The sequence below is a fragment of the Acanthisitta chloris genome, unplaced genomic scaffold, assembly GCF_000695815.1.
Source record: "Acanthisitta chloris isolate BGI_N310 unplaced genomic scaffold, ASM69581v1 scaffold14458, whole genome shotgun sequence".
In the NCBI taxonomy this organism is placed as follows: domain Eukaryota; kingdom Metazoa; phylum Chordata; class Aves; order Passeriformes; family Acanthisittidae; genus Acanthisitta; species Acanthisitta chloris.
The window spans coordinates 1-18796 of NW_008687678.1; the positions used below are offsets into that span (position 1 = coordinate 1).

Genomic DNA, 18796 nt, shown 5'->3' on the forward strand with positions numbered 1-18796 from the left:
TAGTGGAATAAAAGTATTCCCGTGACGCGCTAAATTTTCTGAAGAGGCGACGCTAGGAACGGCGCTGGGAACCTGGGCAGCGCAGGGAGGTGGTGGAGTCACCATCCCTGGAGGTGTTTAGACGTGGGCACTTAGTGCCATGGTCTAGTTGACAAGGTGGTGTTAGGTCATAGGTTGGACTTGATGATCTCAGAGGTTCTTTGCCAACCTTCATGATTCTGTGAACCAGGTAAGCCACAATGATTTTTAACGTACCCATCCCAAACGCAAAAGCTAATGCACTAATTAACTAACTCCCTGTGCTACCTAGAACAGGATCAGTCACAGTATTTCCAGTTGTCTGCGGTGTGTAAGTTGTAGTAGGCAGCGCAGAGGGGATCACTAGCACTAAGAAAAGTGTAAGAAAACCACAATACCGAACCTTATATCTGCTTCAATTTTTCCTACACTTTTGCGGTGCCTGCAGTTAGCACATAAAATAAGCTTTTACCTGGTGTTCGTTAATGCAGATAGAATCGACACTCTAAATAACTGGAAGTAAAAATTAGTCAGATGCTTTCAGACACGAGGAACACTCCTGCAGGAACAGAAAGATTAGCTCACTTGGAAAAACTTAGCTGACTGCAAGGAACATATTTGCACATGAAAGGTGCTGTGTTTCTCTAACGAACTGTGTTTTCGAGCTCAAAGTCACCACCAGAGTCAGGAGATAAGCATCTCTGCTTAAAGCAGGCTCCAAGCATTCAGAGGATTCTGGGGATTGGAACCGATCGGTATTTAATCCATATAAAAAACATTTTCTGCTGCTGAATATGACTGGAAGTGAGAAGGAGACAATGGTTAATTTGCTTTTATATTATCTATGAACTTCTAGTTCGCAGTTAATGCAGGGCAGATTCTCACTCTTACTTGGTTCTGGGGGACTTCAGTCCCGTGCCTCAGAAAACACTGGTTCATTTGACCAAAAAAACTGCCATTCAGAAAAAAACAGCAGCATAGGAGGAACATGAAAGCAGTTGTAATGGTCACTGCAGGTTTAGAAAGACAGAGGCTGGGCAGACCTTGCAGGGTTCCATCCTCCTGAGCCATGGAAGAGCTGTGATTCTGAAACTGCCAGTCTCCTCTGGCATCTTGCTGGCCCAGGAGTAGTGACACAAGGGGAGATGAGATAAATACATGTTCTCTCGTTCATTTAGAGAGACAGTGTCAGTGTGGGAGTGTCCAAGGAGCCACTGGGACAGGTATTGGTGAACTCAAGGAACACAAAATGTCTGTTTACTTAGGTCTGTGATAGTGAGTTATTTGACATCTTGAGTTTATTCATAAACACACACATTTTAGTGCCCTGTTTCAACAGCAGAGGAGTTGCATTGTAGGGGAGGTGGACACCACAGAGAGGAAGAGATTTTTGGAAACCAATGTGAATTGGGCAGAAAGAGAAGATCCAGAGCAAAAGCAAAGGCTAGATAGCTTATAGACTGCTCAGTTTGAGGAGACTAAGAGGAACACAAGTCAGCAATGCAGCTGAACTGGGTTAAAATAAGGAAGTTCAAGTCTGAAACTGGAATGGAGGCAGAGACTGAGGAGAGTCTCCTCACTGACTTACAGGGAGAGGGAAATGGTGTAATGAAAGCTGACCTTTGAGTGAGGGGTCTGGTGAATGTTGGTGTTCCCATTATTTATCCCAATGGAATTCTTGTATTCTTCCCCACTGAATGGAAAGGGTGTGTGCTCTGTCTGTGGATGGAAGGATCCTCAGGAAATGCTTTGAGTAGAAGCTGTTGAGTTTTCATTGTGGAATGCTGAAAAATACATTGCTGGATGTGTAGGAATTGGAATGTCAGTGGAGGAAATTCTAGCCCTGACTAAGTGGGAGCAGATGAAGGAAGAGCACAGACCTGCCACTATAGGTTAGGGTTTAGGGGTTACAGCACTGACAGGTTAATGGTTGGACTTGATCTTAGAGGTCTCCTCTAACCTTGATGATTCTATGAATCTATGATTCTGTGACCAGCAGCTCTGCAAAGGTGACCCAGTCACCTCTGAGGAGCAACAGAAAGACAACCTTAGGCTGTACTGCAGCCACACTGGGCAGGCGAGTGCGTTGACACTGCCCCCAGCCTTGCGTGACTCCTGTGCCACACTGCTCTAACCTCAGCAGACAGGCCTGGGCGCAGTCCTTTACAAATTACTGGGAAGACTCTCTGTCTTCAGTGTGAATTTGACAGGCTCCCAGCAGAGCCTGAGTTTTCTTTCTATTTTTAGCGACAGCTGTGGAGCTGTAGTCAAGAACTGCTTACATAATATTTCAAGAAATGACAGCAAAGCACAATGGCATATTTTGACCTTTGGCATGAGATAAGTAATTGGCAGATTAAGTTAATTTTTATTCAAGCAGAGCGACTTACTTTTTACTTGCCTGTGAACTCCTGTACCTTCACACAGGATTAAACGTCATGGGCAAGTTTCAAAGATAGGTTAGGGTTTGTTGCCCATCCTTGTCTCTTTGGTGGCCTCTCCACGTGAAGGAACACCTCTCTCCTGCTCTCTGTCAATGACACACGGCGCATGGTATGTACCTGTGTATGTGTGTGTGTGTGTGTGCATAGGCACCTCACAGGAGGGGAGGATTCCTAATTTCATCACTGTCATTCCAGCAGAGTTACAGCACAGTTGGAAAACTCAGCTAGAAAATATCTTTGTTGCTGTGTAGTGGAGGAGTCAGTTTCAAGACTTGTGGCTCAGTGAATGTTCCCTGTTCCCTTGCAGACGCTGGGTTATGGGCAAGTCAGAAAGCCAGATGGATATAACTGAGATGAATACTCCAAAGCCAAAGAAGAAACTGAGATGGAGTGGCCTGGAGATCGGGCTGGCTGTGATGGTGCTGCTGCTGGCCATCGTGGCCATCACCATGATCGTCCTCTATGCCACATATGATGGTGAGTACACACACTCTGCCTGGGAGTGCACAGACATGGCAATATGGAAGGGCTTTAAGATACTATCTGAAGTGTAAAGCTGCATCCATAGTTCTTACTGCTGGACACTGACACAAAACTGCTTCTCTCCAACTGGGATTCAATACATTCATTAATTCGCACAAGGCTGTGGCAAACACAAACCAGCTGCTAGTTCTGACTTGGGAATACTTCTGTTTGCAATTAATGCTTCGGTAAGCAAAATCCCTACAAAATACAGCATGGCTGAACAAAGCCAAACCCCAGGGCTTCCTTCATGTTCCTGTAGGTGTATGGAAATCCTGTTTTTCCCTTTGCAGGCTGTTGCAGCAAGGACTGTCAATGAGTGCAGTCAGCCTGAGAGCTTCTGTGCCTCAGCAGCCAGAGCAAAGTGCTGGAAACTAATTCCATTCAGGGGTAAACAGCCTGATCATTTCTGGAAAAGATAATACAGAGAAGCTAAAAGTTCCATTTGGAGTCAAACTAGAATGTTTCCTTGTATTGGGAATTAAGTACTTTGTTTCATTTGAAAGTACTTAATGATTTTGTTTAAGCTTTTTGTTGAAGTCTAGTTCAGTTATGGGATGGAAAAGTGCCATTCTGAAATGAAAAATAAAAAAAAAGTTTTATTTCTAAAGTCTCAAAAGGAAACATTTTCATGTTCCTGAGCCCTGTGTTTTGTTTAGAAAACTTCAGAGGGAATGTCTCAGAATTTTCATAGAATTCCTCCCAAATCCCCTTATCCCTGTAAGGTACTGCTGAATTCAAACTGCCTTTGCAGCTGTCTCCAGTCCATGTGCTATTTTTCTCTAAATATCTTCTTTGCTATAAAAATAGTTCTTTGCCACCTCCAATTGATTGATAGGACATTTTCTTCTGGTGACTACAAAAATTCCACATGATGAGTGACTAGCGCTGAATGACCCTAAAGGGATGAAGATGATGGTATTTTTAGAGCCTGATCCTATAAATATTCCCTTACTGAGTGTAAGGTGTCCATTCACATTCATCTTACTGTACACTGCAATTAAACTGACTGTCAATTAAAGTATTTACAGTAGGGTTTATTATATTGAACATCAGTAAAGCATTCATTATATCATTGTGTTCTCTTTCAGATGGGGTTTGCAAGACAGCAGACTGCATAAAATCAGGTAAGAATGAAAAGACAAACCTTTGCAATTAATTGATGCATTTAATGTTCCCACCTAGCTGCAGACAAGTATGGCATCTGCTATCCCAAATGGTTTTCTTACCATAGTTCTTCCACAAGTGTAAAATCTTGTGCTGTGATACTGTCAGGTCTAACAAAGTCATCAGGGTGTGGCTAGTGTAAGACTTGAACTCTCTTGAAAGAATGCCCCCAGTGTCAGGAAGTGCCTGAATTCAATCCAGATGGCTCTTTCCCACACCCACCTCCAAGTCAGGACTCACAGCAGAGGCTGTGTCTAACGAAGGGACACTGCTCTTTGTGGAGCTGCAATATTCATCTTCTTGTCCAAAAAATTTCAGGTTTGATCTGAACTCTACTAGAAAGCTATTGCAATCCATCAGAGAAATGCAGAGCTCCATGCTGTATATCCTTGTTATCCACATTCTCCCTTTCCCCTCACCTGTAGCTCTCTTAGCCTTTCTCTTTTCTCCTCCACATCAATTAATGGCTTCCTTTTTTTGGCCTAATTTACTTCTAAATCATACAATGATATAATCACAGAATGGTTTGGGTTAGAGGGACCTTAAAGACAGTACACTTCCACAGGGGCAACTCTGCTTTCTCCTTTCATGCCATTTTCCATGCTCAAACAGTTGACAACTCTTCAAGCCCTTGCAGAATCTTCTCCAAGGCAGGAGGAGAGCCCAACACTGCCAGTGTAGAATCACCTGCTGTATCTGTGTACCCCTGTAACAGGGCTTTTTTGATTGCGTTTTTCTGGACCCTTGTGATCACTCTTTGGTGTTACTTTCTGGCAGTCACTCATTCCTCTTTTGTTTTCTCTACCCCTGTAGAATAACTTGGCCACAGAGTTCACAAAGGCTGTGGCCTGGTCACAGAGGGTGCCAAGGGATCTAAAACAGAAGCTCATGCCATGGCTCATTTCCCAGCACCCCACCATGACCTCTCAGCTTACCAAGCAAACACCTTGCATGTTGTTCAACCTTGGTAACCTCCCATGGAGAAGCAGCATAAACATCCTAATGGCTCTGTGTTATCTTCCTGTCAAGTGGAACACGTAACTCTTACGTAGATTCTCTACATCATGACTGGCTCCTCTGGAACCTAAGAAGGTTCAGCCCTAGGAAAGGGGGTGAGGAGTCATAAAGGATTTGACAGTCAACATGCAAGATAAACAAACTCGCTTGCAAGCAGAAGTGTATGGAATTTCAGTGCAGCTGTTAAGGAATCTGAGGTACACAGCATCCTATGGGAGACTCCCAAAGGTTGTGATTCATAGGCCTCATTTAGACTTGCAAATGTACCAGAAACAGCATAGAAAGGTCATTAGATTGGTTTCCTTGCTTCCATGGGACTATTTGTTTCAGGTCTCACTTTGGACGGTAGCCAAAGCAGCTCAGGTAGTTGCCCCCACAGTCCTGCTGGAGTCACCCACTGGTCAAGCCCCAAGGCAATCCATCATCTCAGCTTATTGTCATCAGCACAATCTAAAAGCAGGGCTTATTTCAGGTGCTCATCACCCTCTTTTCATTACACTTCCAAGGTGTTTTTCTCCTCCTATGAAAGCTCACACTGTGGTTTGGGAAATGATCAAATTAGTTATCTAGTGGATTTTTTTTAATGCTCATTTTCAGCTAAACACACATATCTGCTGAAAGGAGGAAAAGCAGCAGAAGGTTGGAGGAATGAGGCACAATGTAACCTGAAGATCTAGCAAGAAGTGGCTAAAGTAATTAAGCAAAATAGTTTTACTTTTTATGCTTCCATTAGAAGATTTAACAGCATTTATGCACAGAAAAAGAATGAAGTGAAGGTACTGACAGAATTGATGGCACATTTGAGAGAAGAGCTTCAAATAAATGACCTGAAGAACAAATGGTATGAGAGGTCAATTGGTCACACCCAGGACACAACATCAGTAACTGCTCAGTGGTGTTGTCCATGGGTTTGTGAGGTCCATTGCAGTGTGGCACATGCAGACACCATGTCATTGTACATTGGAGCCTTTCTTGAGTAATCTGACATAGTCTGCATTTCCCTGAGCTGAGAGCACAGCCTGATGAGAGCAGAGGATTTTGCTCTCTCCTCTCAGTTTCCCCTAGGTAAGCATATTGTGCTGCTCCCATTTCCTCCGCAGGTCACTGGCTGTTCTGCCAGCTTATATTGCTTTATTAGTAAGCTATTAAAGCAACAACTGGCAATCAGAAGCACCACAATAAGATTAATCTTTAAAACTAATTGAGATAAGGCTCTGCATTCTCCAGTGACAGGTAGGAAAAACTGAGTAAATAAGTGACAACAGCACAAACCCGAACACCGGTTCATGGAAGCAGGATGAGCACTAATGAAAAGCACACTGCGTATGGTCTGTATTTGTACATGGATAAATTAACTTGGATTAGAGGTGAACTAACAAAATATTAATAGCATAATCACATTTCCCTGATTTCAACATATCTGTGGTATCAGCCCAATAATGAATGGTTATCTTGGGGTTCACGTGTGCGAATTGCACTCTTGAGGGGAGTATTCTTCATGGTTGTATCAATGCATGTATTTCACAGGCAGCCCTAAGGCCACAGTTCCCAGGACCAAGCTCTTTCTGGTGCTTTTATAGTGTTCAGACTCCAAGTTTTGATAAAATCTGGTTAGCTCCTATTGTCTGGCCTGGACCTTCTGCCAGCGAAGTTATGATGGATGATTACTTTGGTGTGACAGTGGTAGGCACAGAGGATGAACCACATACTGACTCCAGGAGAGTAACCCTGATTCCACAGGTCAGGCCTTGTTTGATATTACACAGACTGTTAATGATTTCTCAGATTTACACAAGATGTCGATTTCTGCTGCATTTCGTTGTGTTACTTTTTGAAAAGTGTCAAGACAGTGGATCAGAAACACCTTTTCTTGGTGTCTGAATGTCTCTCTGTCCTACTGTTACTGTCTGGCCGTGCTGCACACTGCTGTGGATGAGCCAGCTGAGGTGTCCACTCTTGGCTACTAAAGTCTTTGTTGCTGGACTGACACATGCCAAGACAATCCAAGGGTTGTGTTGCCCTTTGGATGCATCTCCAGCCTAGCAGAAAGATTCAAAGGAACACCCTCAAAACAGATGTTAGGAATAATTACAACCTTCCTATTTCACAGCAAAGAGATGGAGCTAGAACAGGAATAAAGTGCACCATTCAAAACATTCCCCTTTCCCTAAATGAAACAGGCAAATGAGGCAGAAACCAGTGCCAGAGCTCCCACAGTGCCAGAACAGGTGGGGCTGGAAGTGACCTCTGGAGGAGGAGTCACACTTAGTAAAAACATGACTGAATTTCTCAGTCTCTGGCTGTTGGCATGGCCCTGTGCCCTTCAGACTGAAGTAATCCTGAAGCCATTGGTTACGGAAGGAAAACCATCAGGTTCTGGGCTTTGTACCTGTCTCCACAGTGGGAGAAGAGTTTGAAATTGACAATGCACATGTTCATGGCTTTTTCCATCTGCCAAGCACCAGAACACTGTAAAACCATCTAGATGTTGTTCTAGAATATAACAGTCTTAAGCCAACTGAAAAATGAGGGGAGGCAAGTCAACAGCCCAGACTGTCTCTCCACCTCTCATCTCCACCAGCACAAGAGACATGGAAAATATGGAAAGTACTGGAGAAAAAACTATAAATATTTGACTGGCCCATGTGGGAGGAATGAGCACTTGAAATCACAAGCCTCACATTTACTAAAAATAATGTCTGCAAAATAGGAAGGATATTCACTATCCTGGGAAATTTAGAGGTATCCCTAGCTCTTGCCTGACTCCTAGGATGTCTCCTTTCTGTGAGAGGCTCTGTGCTGGCATACTGATGGTGGAAGCAGTTTGGGTGGAAAAGGAAAAAGCCCTGAAGGTTTATGGACAGCAGAGGGAAACTGTCATCAAGGAACTGGATTTCAGAACAGTCAGTGACTGGTTAGGCTTGGACAAGACACTTCAAGAGGGTCAACAGGGAGAGTAAGAGGCACTATCAATTCTAGAGTAAAATGTGGAATAGGTCTAAAAAATGAGTGTAACTTCAGGAAAGCATCAGTAGGAAAACTTTCCTGACAGGAAGTGAAACAGTCCAATAAAGTCATTATTGAAATAGACTGGATTGAGCTGAGCCCACGTCACACTTAATTACCTAAATTACACTACAGTGGATACTTAATCTCTGCTATGTCTTGTGCTTTTAATGTCTCTTTTCACCCTATTCAATAGGATAAGTCAGTAAATGAAACATCTTACATTTTATTTAGAACTGAGTGAGCACTCACAGGGAGCAGGAACATCAGTCACTTTACCCATCAGTAAACACAGGCAGCAGGAAAGTATGGAAGTTGTGGGCAGTAAAGGAACAGCAATTCATAGAATCATAGAATTTTTAGGAGTTTAATGTCTCTTTTCACCCTATTCAATAGGATAAGTCAGTAAATGAAACATCTTACATTTTATTTAGAACTGAGTGAGCACTCACAGGGAGCAGGAACATCAGTCACTTTACCCATCAGTAAACACAGGCAGCAGGAAAGTATGGAAGTTGTGGGCAGTAAAGGAACAGCAATTCATAGAATCATAGAATTTTTAGGAGTTGAGTTGCAGCTTAGAGATCATCCAGTCCCAACCCACTGCCCTGGGCAGGGACACCTCCCACCAGAGCAGGTTGCTCAAGGCTTGATCCAACCTGGCTCTGAACACTGCCAGGGTTGGGGCAGCCACAGCCTCCCTGGGCAACCTGTGCTAGTGTCTCACCTCCCTCACAGGAAAAACTTCCTCCTAAGATCTAGCCTAAATTTCCCCTCTTTCAATTTGTACCCATTCCTCCTTGGCCTGTCACTGCAGCTCCTAACAAAGAGAAGAACAAGAACATTCCTTGTCTACTTCGGTCTAGAACACTTAAGCAGGCTTGAGCCTATTCTAAACTAAATATGACCTCTCAGTTCAGAGCAGACAAGTGTATTTTGTCTAACATACCCTACTCCTTGTCTCCGCTGCAGCTGCACGAATCCTGGAGAACATGGACCCCACGGCACAGCCCTGTGAGGACTTCTACCAGTTTGCCTGTGGGGGGTGGCTCAGGAGGAATGTCATCCCCGAGACCAGCTCCCGCTACAGCAACTTTGACATTTTGAGAGACGAGCTAGAAGTTGTTCTCAAAGGTCAGTGGGGTTTGTTTGTGGACTATATATAAAGTTTCTTCCTTGCATTACATGTTACCCAGAGAAGTTGTGGTTTTCTACCAAAGCTTAAAATACTACCGGATTATTTCAGGGGTTAGTGGTTGGTTCAGGACAAATCTACCCCAAAGCGTTTGCTGTGGGAGTTACACTGGTGTGTGACACTGCAGCAGAGCTGACCAGACCTGCACTCTCTGCAGGGCAGTGTCATTCCCCTCAGGCACTAACAACCCCAACCAGGCCAGGTGAAGGAGGAGGAGTTCTGCCTTGTGTCCATGTCAGCTGAAATGCCAGGAGCTGCTCCCTGGCAGCCCTATATCCTGCATATCTGTATTCCAGCAGCTAAATCCCAAAAGGCAGGCAAGCAATTTTCTAACTGGTCACATCATAAACTTACCAACATTCCTTTCCCCACAAAATGCAGTAGTGTCAAATTGTCCATATTCCTCTTTTCAGACAAAAATAACAAAGGCAAAGTCAGTTTATACTCATGAAACACTCTCCAAACCACTCTCTCCATATCCTTTCTTTACTCCACCTATCTCCTGTTTTTGCCAGCTCTCTTCACATGATAAGCCTGGTCACCTAAACACTGTCCCTGAGAAGTCAGAGCATTAGTCTTTCACCAAGGGTGACCCACAGAGTATCTGCTGACTCCTTTACATTCAATGTTTTAACACAGACTGATGTGTTTGCAAGGCAGATAAACTCCAGAGCTTTTTCCCCTCAGCTTCTGAAAGGCAAAGCCTCCCTGGAATTAGAGCTGGACATGGTGTACTTATCGTCCACCCTCTGGTCCTCAGGGTGATATCCACATGGTTCCCTCAGTATGTCTCCAGCAAAGCTCAGGTATTACAGTGTGTTTGCTGTGTGTTTCAGATGTCCTCGACACACCCAGCACTAACGACATAGCAGCAGTGCAGAAGGCAAAAACTTTGTACAGGTCCTGCATAAATGAAAGTAAGTGTCTCCTGGGCTTATTGCATGTAGGATATCTAAATATCATCCAAAGAATCCCATCTTCAGCCAACCCTATCTGTATCCTAGTTTCTGGGCATCATTCTTCAGGAATTCTTTGTGAGACAGTTCTCAGCTTCATTATGCCCAGCTCATTCTAATATATACCATTAGTAGGGTGTAAAATGTCATGGTAACTCAATTTGTTTCTCCTCAAAGCCACCATTGACAGCAGAGGTGGAAGGCCTTTAATCAGCTTATTGCCAAGTGTGTCTGACTGGCCTGTAGCAACATTTAACTGGGAAGCATCCTATGGTGAGTCAATCTGTGCTTATTTCCTTTTAGTTAAAACATTTGAATGTATTTTCATTGCTAACCAGAACTAGAGACTGAGCCTACCTCTCATTTGCTTAGGTACTTCTTGGAAAGCTGAGACAGCAATTGCACAGCTCAACTCCATGTATGGAAAAAAGGTCCTGATTAATTTTTTTGTTGGCACAGATGACAAAAACTCCACAGCACATATCATCCACGTAAGTCCCTGGGTGCCTGGGCCTTGGTGATCATAGAAGTGCAGCAAAATAACTGGCAGCACAGACATAAATGTTAATGAGGAGAAACAGCAGTGATCTGAATTTTGCCAGGGTATGTTGTAGCTGAATTTGTGAGCTAATGTAGTTTTCAACCTAAATTCTCTGTTTCCCAGTGCACTGTCTGTTCTGAGTTGACATCTTTGTTCTGTGCACTCATACACTATTTTCAGTGAGATGGGAATAATGGAGATGTGCAGACACACAGACACAAGTGGTGGGTTCACTGCTCAGAAATAAACAAACCTGATCTCCTTACCATGGACTTGAGGCAGAAAGCTCTCTCCCTGTCACCTGGGCCACAGTCCCAATGGCAGAGAGCCCACCAAGGGGCTGTGTTATCACAAGGCATCAGCTGCCAAAGCACTAAGGGACCTGCAGTCAGCTGGCACAGACACCAGAGTGGCATTTGCATAAGGAGTGTGTCAGTGCCCAGCCTGTCAGCAGAAGGTGATGTCTGAAGCTGAACATCCAGAGGAAGGCAGGATAACATGTGGTAACAGCTGAGATGCAGCAGTCATGGGAGCAAAGGGCCAATCTCTCCTGTCAGTGGGTAGATGGATCCATGACCACTTTGCATGGGTGAATTTCAGAGGTGCAGTAACTGCCTGGATTGTATGGGGGCTGTTTTGTCATCTGCACCTCACCTGTTTTCACACTGGTTATGAGTAGCTTGCAGTGATCAGCAACAGAGGAAAAAGAACTGAAAAGAATGATAAAAAATATAAGGAGAGTGAAAAGAATTCAAGGTCAGCAACAGGATGAGAGAGAAACTCCCCTGTGGCCAGAAGATAATTTTGCCTGAGCAAAGCATCAGCACCTGCAGTGACCAAAGAACCACACAGTGCTGTGCCATTTCATCCTTAAGCACATTTTCATTTCTGTCTGCATTTCTAGATCGATCAGCCTGGGCTGGGCCTGCCTTCTCGTGACTACTACGAGTGCACTGGTGCATACAAAGAGGTAAGGTGGAGCTGGCAGATCACTGAGGACACTGTAGAGGTTTCAGCTGTATTTGCAAGGCAGACATCTCCTCAAGAGTGGGGCTAGAGCAGGAACAGGCATTCCCCAAAGAGATTCCAGTGCTGCCTCTGGGAAACGCCACTGGGAGAACTGGGGAAACTAGTATAGAAGGGTGATAATGAGAAGCATTTAAACAAGGTTGGTCTGCAGGTGAGAACATCAGAACAGACTTGAGAAAGTTCTAACATGGGTAAGTTTGCAAGGAGGCAAGAGAGCCAAAAGGGAATTAAATGAAGAGGAATAGGGAATGAGGTTAAGGGCAAGAAGAACTGTTAGCTGAGAATGGGAGGGAGTGCAACAGATGTCCTGAAGATGAGGTGTTACAGTATTATACCACAAATGCTAGTGACCTTGTTCATCTGCCTGGTAGCACTAGGAGCCATGGGGGTTTGTCTGGGCTCCAGCTGTCAGGGTGTACCAATTCTCTGCACTGGATGGTAAGGCTGCATACCCCTCTGGCATCCCTACACTCTGACATCCCAACCTGTCTCCCATTCTCTGTCCCACTCCCTTCTCTTCCATTCCTCTTCTAATACCTGAACATATATGTGGAAGGAAAGTCATAGCTTTTCCTCACAATTCCTGTGTGATTATGAAAATCAGAAGAGGAATGGCTACTTGACTTTTTAGGATCTCTTGGAAAGAAATAGACATGAAACAGTTCAGCTTTGTTACGCAGCTTCTGCCAGGCTTCACCACTGAATCCAGAGGTACCCCCTCACTGTCAGGTGTGGTAATATGGAATGCAAGTGGTTATGGATCATTTCTGTTCTGTTACTGCAAAAATGAGGCAGTTTCTGAACTGTGGCTGCCTGGCATCGACCAGCAAGTGCTGCAGTTGGACTAGTCCTATCAGTAATAGGAAGAAAACCAGAACAATTCGGTGCCAAATCCACACTTTGCTGCATGAAAGATCTGAAAAGATCACAGGACATATATCAGCTGCTGAGCACAAACACAACAGCTAACAACTGTGATACCACAGAATTGCTCAGATAGCTGAAACCTCATGTGGTCTCCTTTAATTCTTGTTTAGTCATTACTTGTGTGTGGTCTTGTTAACCTGTTAGCACTGACACTGTATCCCTGTTGCTAATCTTGGATATGCTTCAAGTCCTTGAGAGCTGGAGTGTCTGTGTTTGCTGAAGTCACGGAGCTGAAAGTGTCACCACAGTGACCTTGAATTAACCACTCTTCTTCTGTGTAATTAAATGCAGGAGCAATGAAGGAGTGTACACACCATTTTGGGTTTATAGGTATTTTGCTGATGCGCCAACAGTTAATACTGGTGACATTTAATTGCAGATCACATGCTTGCAAAGACAATCACTGCCATCTGAACTGGTCAGCTACATGATTACCTGATGTGTGATGGCCTTTAAGAGCTGGCTCACACACCAGCCTGCTCCCTTCCTTGTCTTACGTCAGCTGCAGCACTAAGAGGCTATTCTGTTCTATCTCTGACCTACCTGAGTATCAGTTTTGCACTGCTGGAAAGCAGAGGAGGAAGTATTCTTCAAAATCAGCTTTATCACTGCAAGGCAGATTCCCAGTGCCTTACAAGTGAGAGCTGTTCCCCTTCCATCCCTGCTGTCTGACAGAGCCTGTTCTTGGCTCAGGTTCCTGCTTTGTCATTCCACTCTGAGCTGGGCACAGCAAACTCAACTCTGCCTCCTGCTCTGTGACCTCTGCTGTCATCAGGACTTCCCACCCAGAGCTACACGTGGAACATGTCAATAGATCATTTAAAAACCTGTTTCTCTTGTGAGGTATAGGACTGCTCTGCTCAGCCAGGATTGATTCCCCTGAGATATCTGAGAGCGTTTATACACTCCATCTGAAATTGGCTGACTGAGTTCTTTGCTACCTGACCTAAGCTGCACTTTAGGGCAAAATTAAAGTCCACTGATTGGTACCTGAATATCTCTGTTGACTTACTGGTCTTGAGCTAATAGCTGTATTGAATTTGAAGATGGTATTTACAGGCTTGGAATGCTGTCAGTGGTTTCATGGGCTTTTCCCTTTCTGCTGCAATTATCTATCTTGATTACAAACAACACTGAGAGTGCAGTCCTGGAGGCTGCTGTGAGCCCTGTCTATGCACTCTGCTGGCAGCACTGGTCCTGACCTGCTCTGAGAGTCCATACACCCAGCCAGGTACAGCCTGGCACTGCTGCTGGCAGGGAGGGATGCCCAGGAAGGGAGTTACAGAGTGGTTGGACATGTAGGTCATTTTTAAAGGGATGTGTCCTGCTGCCTTAGGAGCTGAACATACCAAAATATTTCTGCTAATAAAGTTGATGACATCCACACCTTATTAATCCTGGGTTTAATTATTCCTTCAGTAGATTACACAATTTTGCCTAAACCAGATTTATTATTTGAGGGCTAATCTAGTATTATGTGTTTTTTAATTTGCATTGAAAAAGAGTATTGAAAACAGCATTTCTGCTGATAGAAAAATGAGTGTGGCTTATCAAAGAGGAATTAGAATAACTGAGTTCCATAGATACAATATGGAAGTTGTTATTTATAATAAAATATAAGAAAATATAAGATCTGTAGATATTTGACTGTGACATTTCAGAGAATTTACTGCCATATTTACATTCTTATACCTGGTGAATTCTTTTATGTTAAATTCAATATATACTATATTGTCTGTGCTATACCTGACTTTGGGCACAGCAACATGATTTGTAGCTGTTCCAAGAAGCACTAGAGGAGGTTCACTGCTTCTGGGAGTCATTTTCCCACAATGCTAATTCCCTTGGTTTCTGCTCCTGGGAACACTGTGCCTTGGAAGAGATATTTTTGGAAGTTGTAATTAAAGTGAGCTAGAAAAAACATGGGTGAGGGTTTAAATATGGATGTACAAACGTCTCATTTTAAATAATGAAAACACAGTGCAGCCATTGAGGGTGTTTAGCTTTGAACGCTGCTCCAATTACACTGCAGAGCTCCAGGAGGGAATAGTCGAAGCTAATTTCTAGTTGTGATTCCACAGCATTTCAGAGCAAAATCAAACTAAGGGATGAAGAACTGTAGTTCATAAAAATGAAGATGAAATCTTGAAGGTAATCAAGGTCTGCTCTGCTTTGAAGAGTTTTGTCTTTAAACTGTTCCTATTTTTCCCTGCAGGCATGTTCTGCCTACGTTGATTTCATGATTTCTGTTGCTAAACTAATCCTAAAAGAAAGAAATATTTCTGCCATTGAGAGTGACATTTCTGCTCAGATGAGAAGAGTTATGGACCTGGAGAAAGAGATTGCCAATGTAAGAGAAGCATCTTTAATGCCTCCTTTAAATAACTGACTTTTTTCTTAACACCTAAGAAAGTTAACTGTAAAGTGAGTTGTTAACTTACTTGCTGATATTATTTTGTGGGACCAAAGATGTATAAAGCCTGTTACCCCTAAGGAACACATAGTGATACAGACGTGCCATGTAACAACGGAAGATGTTTGAGTTAGCTGTTTACCAAAGAGCACAATGTTTTATCCTGATCTGTCACAGAAGTTCTGCAAGAGTAGAGAGAGGCAGACCTGGGTACTGTTTGATGTGGTTCAGAGTGTGAGTTCTGGGAGATGCTTTCAGGCCTCTCCTCCCTTTGTCCCATTCCCTGTGGGCTGTTTGGATCCCAGAGCAGCAGATTCCCAGCCCTTGGCCTGCCCTGAAACACAAAGTCATGTTTGTGCTGCACAAGCTGCTCCACAATGCTGATTGTTCCAAGGGCATTTCTAATCAAATGCTGTTCTCCATTAAAAGAAAAGGACAAAGGAAAAATCATATCATGAGTTTGACTCTGGAGAAACAGTGAGAATGTGAACTTGCATGGAGAAAAACAAGTGGGAATTGAGGCATTCATGAGCAAACCATGGCTTATGGTTATTAACCATTTCAGCAGGGCCTGGAGCTCAGGATGACAGTGAAACCAGCTGAATACATATTTTATCGCTTCAGTTGGTTTTCAGGTTACACTGATAGTAAGGGCATGTGTTTGGTAAAACCTTCCTTTCCCCTTATTTTTAGAAACTGAAACCATCTGATTTTTGACTTAATTCACATTTTCCTGGGAAACACAGCTCTGGGCTCAGTCAGAGATGGAAAACTATTATCAAAACAGGAATTAATTGGAGACAGATTTAAAAGAAGAGCATGAAATGAACACCTGCAGTGTCTCTGCAGCAGTTGCTGCTGGTGGAGTACAGGTGGTGGTGGGAAGCTCCCACTGCCTTGAGTTCTAACCTTCCATCCAAAACTCAGCATCAGCTTGAGTGTGGCATTGTGCTTTGGGGATGTGTTAAAAACACACAGAAAAAGTACTGAATGCACCATAGAATGGGAAAGAGGAAGCAGAAGAGCATAGGGATAAAATGAGATGACATGGCTGAGTTTTCAGAACACTTTGAAGGGTGAAATCTACTCATCAGAATCATTAAGAGCACTCAAGGCACCAGTGATGGAGGTTCTCCCAGGAGTTAGTCTCATGGACCACAAGATCGCTCTTTCCCCATAACCATTTGTGAAGCTGCATTTTCTCTCTGCCATCCAAAAAGTGGAAGTTATGGGGTGGAGTGTGAGTGGAGCAAGTATTGATGCTGTCCCAAGGTGCAGCTGCATGAGCCAAAGGTGTGAGAAAGGACAGGAATACACCTCAGAAATCAGAACATCCTGGCAAGGGGGACATGAATGTTTGAGGGAAGGAACAGAACAATATCCAGGACTCCAAGGAGAGTTACCGTCGGGTGCTGGTTTGGTCTCCTTGTCCCTAATTCCAGAGCTGCCTGCTGACCCTTGCTGTGCAGGGCCCCCAGTGATTCCTGTGCCTCACAAAGCCCCAGCACAGGCTCAGGGCTCTGCATTAGGCACTTTCCTTGTCCGGGACAAATGGCCTGAGCCGCTGTGCCATAAGGTGTTGCTGTATGCACATATTTAACTCACTGGTGCAAAGCCACATTGCCCAAGTGACACAGAGGCTGGGTGAGCTGTGAGTTGTGGTTCCCTGGCTGTACTCTGGGCCCCATCCTCAATAAATACATCTCCTTCCCTCCCTTCTCCCAGGGCTTTGCACCTTGTCCCCATTTCCGTGGAAGGTACTTCACAGTGAATGCAAATTTACAGTGATGTATTAAGGAAGAAATACTTTCCTTCTTTCTGTTTACTTCTGCTTACCATATTTCCTGTGAACTGATTCAATGTACTTAGTAATTTTCTCACAATTAACTCTGATAGGCAACAACAAAATCTGAAGACAGAAACGATCCACTTCTGCTGTACAATAAAATGACTTTGGCAGAACTTCAAAAGAACTTCACACTGAGGATCAATAATAAGGTGAGTGATCAAGACTCTGATATTTTAACCTCTGGTTTATCACTGACAGGATTAAACAATGAAGCCTGACTTTTTTTTTCTGTTAAAGACATTTCTTTCTTAAGATGAAATGTAATTACAATTGAACAGGACATGCACAGTCTTACCTAAACATCTGATGACACTCAACTGATGTACAAGACTGTGCTTCTGTACCCAGTGTTTCCCCTAACCTGGAGGCAGATCTTGCCTTCTGCCTCAACATAGAGAGATGGAAAAGGACAAAGGGAAAAAATTATCCAGTGGAAGGTGTCCCTGCCCATGGCAGGGATTGGAACTAGATGATCTTTAAGGTTCCTTCCAACCCAAACCAGTCTGTGATTCTACGACTTAATCCTCATGGTTTCAGGATGGTAAACCTGTGAAATTTGCACATACATAACCCATGCTGGAAATCAGGAGAGCATCCTTTGCAGAGTACAAATAAATCCCATTCCCAAAATTCCCATGGCAGCTCCCCAGGGCCCAGGACAAAGGTCCAGCCTGTAGCCACCAGCTAACTCAGGTATGTTGTAGTGGAGTACTCAGTTCTCTGTGTTTATCCAGAGCTGCAGGTTCAGAACAAAAAGTTCAACATTCCCTTGGTAAGAGGCTCCCAAAGCAAGCAGAAAGGAGCCCAGGAGGTCAGGACCATGGATCAGGCCAGTTGTTCCCATCCCTCCCACTGCAGCTCCCCCAGGATGTGTCAGCTCTGCCTTTGCTCTCACCCTGCCCCACATACTGTTTGTGCAGTGCAGGCTTTAATTCCTGGCACACCCAATCCTGGGGAAAACCAGCCAGAGGTTTGCTACCATAGGTGTGTCTCCTCAGGAACATCATGTCTTGTTAGACATGGGTATATTTTATCCTAAATGACTTTCACTTCAGTTCCCTGGCAAGCAGAGTGGCTCCTAGGCCCCAAGGCAGCTCTGGCTGGCAGAAGTACTTTATTGAGTCTTCTGAGGTGCTGTGAAACACTGTTATTTCTGCCACACTTTCATAATCACTGCCATTTTATTGACTTTAAATTCTTCAGCTTTAAACTCTCTGACAGTTCCCTTCTGCCTAGCTTAATTGGTTTCATAACTCACCTTCTCCCACAGGTGTAGTTGGTTACCATTACAGTGATCATGACAGAAACCAACCTCTCCTGTCACAGAATGCTCTTGCCCTGGTTATTATTAGTTCCTGGGGGGTGCTGCACATCAGCAATAACTTAAATTTATCCCAAAACGCTCAAAAGACACATGATGGGAGTTGGTAGTAGTGTTGTCATGGTCTAAGGATAGAACAGCAATTATTCCCAGGATTAGCTTGAAGTTTGCTCCTTCTCTTTCAGACCTGCAGTGATTCTGTTCCTCAATGCTTATCTGCTCTCCTCAGCTATATTCCTGTGTCTGATGGAAGACATTACCTCTTCCAATAAAACTTTCCAAGGGTACAGGCTGGGAAAAATCAACACTTTTCAAAGCAAGAGGCAGAACAAAAACTTTAAAAACTAACAAAAACTTGTGTTAGTTTGGAATCAAAGCAATGTCTCAACTC

At 43.9% G+C, this 18796-nt stretch overlaps 1 protein-coding gene across 1 annotated transcript in view; it reads left to right on the forward strand.

Annotated features, from left to right (window-relative positions):
• Positions 1-2776: 2776 nt before the first annotated feature.
• Positions 2777-18796, forward strand: part of MME (membrane metallo-endopeptidase) — a gene marked incomplete at its 3' end in the record, with an annotated part of 19024 nt that continues 3004 nt past the window's right edge. Inside the window, exons 1-9 of the mRNA XM_009080712.1 lie at positions 2777-2939; positions 4076-4111; positions 9147-9308; positions 10206-10286; positions 10503-10598; positions 10698-10816; positions 11771-11836; positions 15038-15172; positions 17132-17233. Of these exons, the coding sequence (XP_009078960.1) occupies positions 2780-2939; positions 4076-4111; positions 9147-9308; positions 10206-10286; positions 10503-10598; positions 10698-10816; positions 11771-11836; positions 15038-15172; positions 17132-17233 (957 nt within the window). The remainder of the gene's footprint in view (positions 2940-4075; positions 4112-9146; positions 9309-10205; positions 10287-10502; positions 10599-10697; positions 10817-11770; positions 11837-15037; positions 15173-17131; positions 17234-18796) is intronic.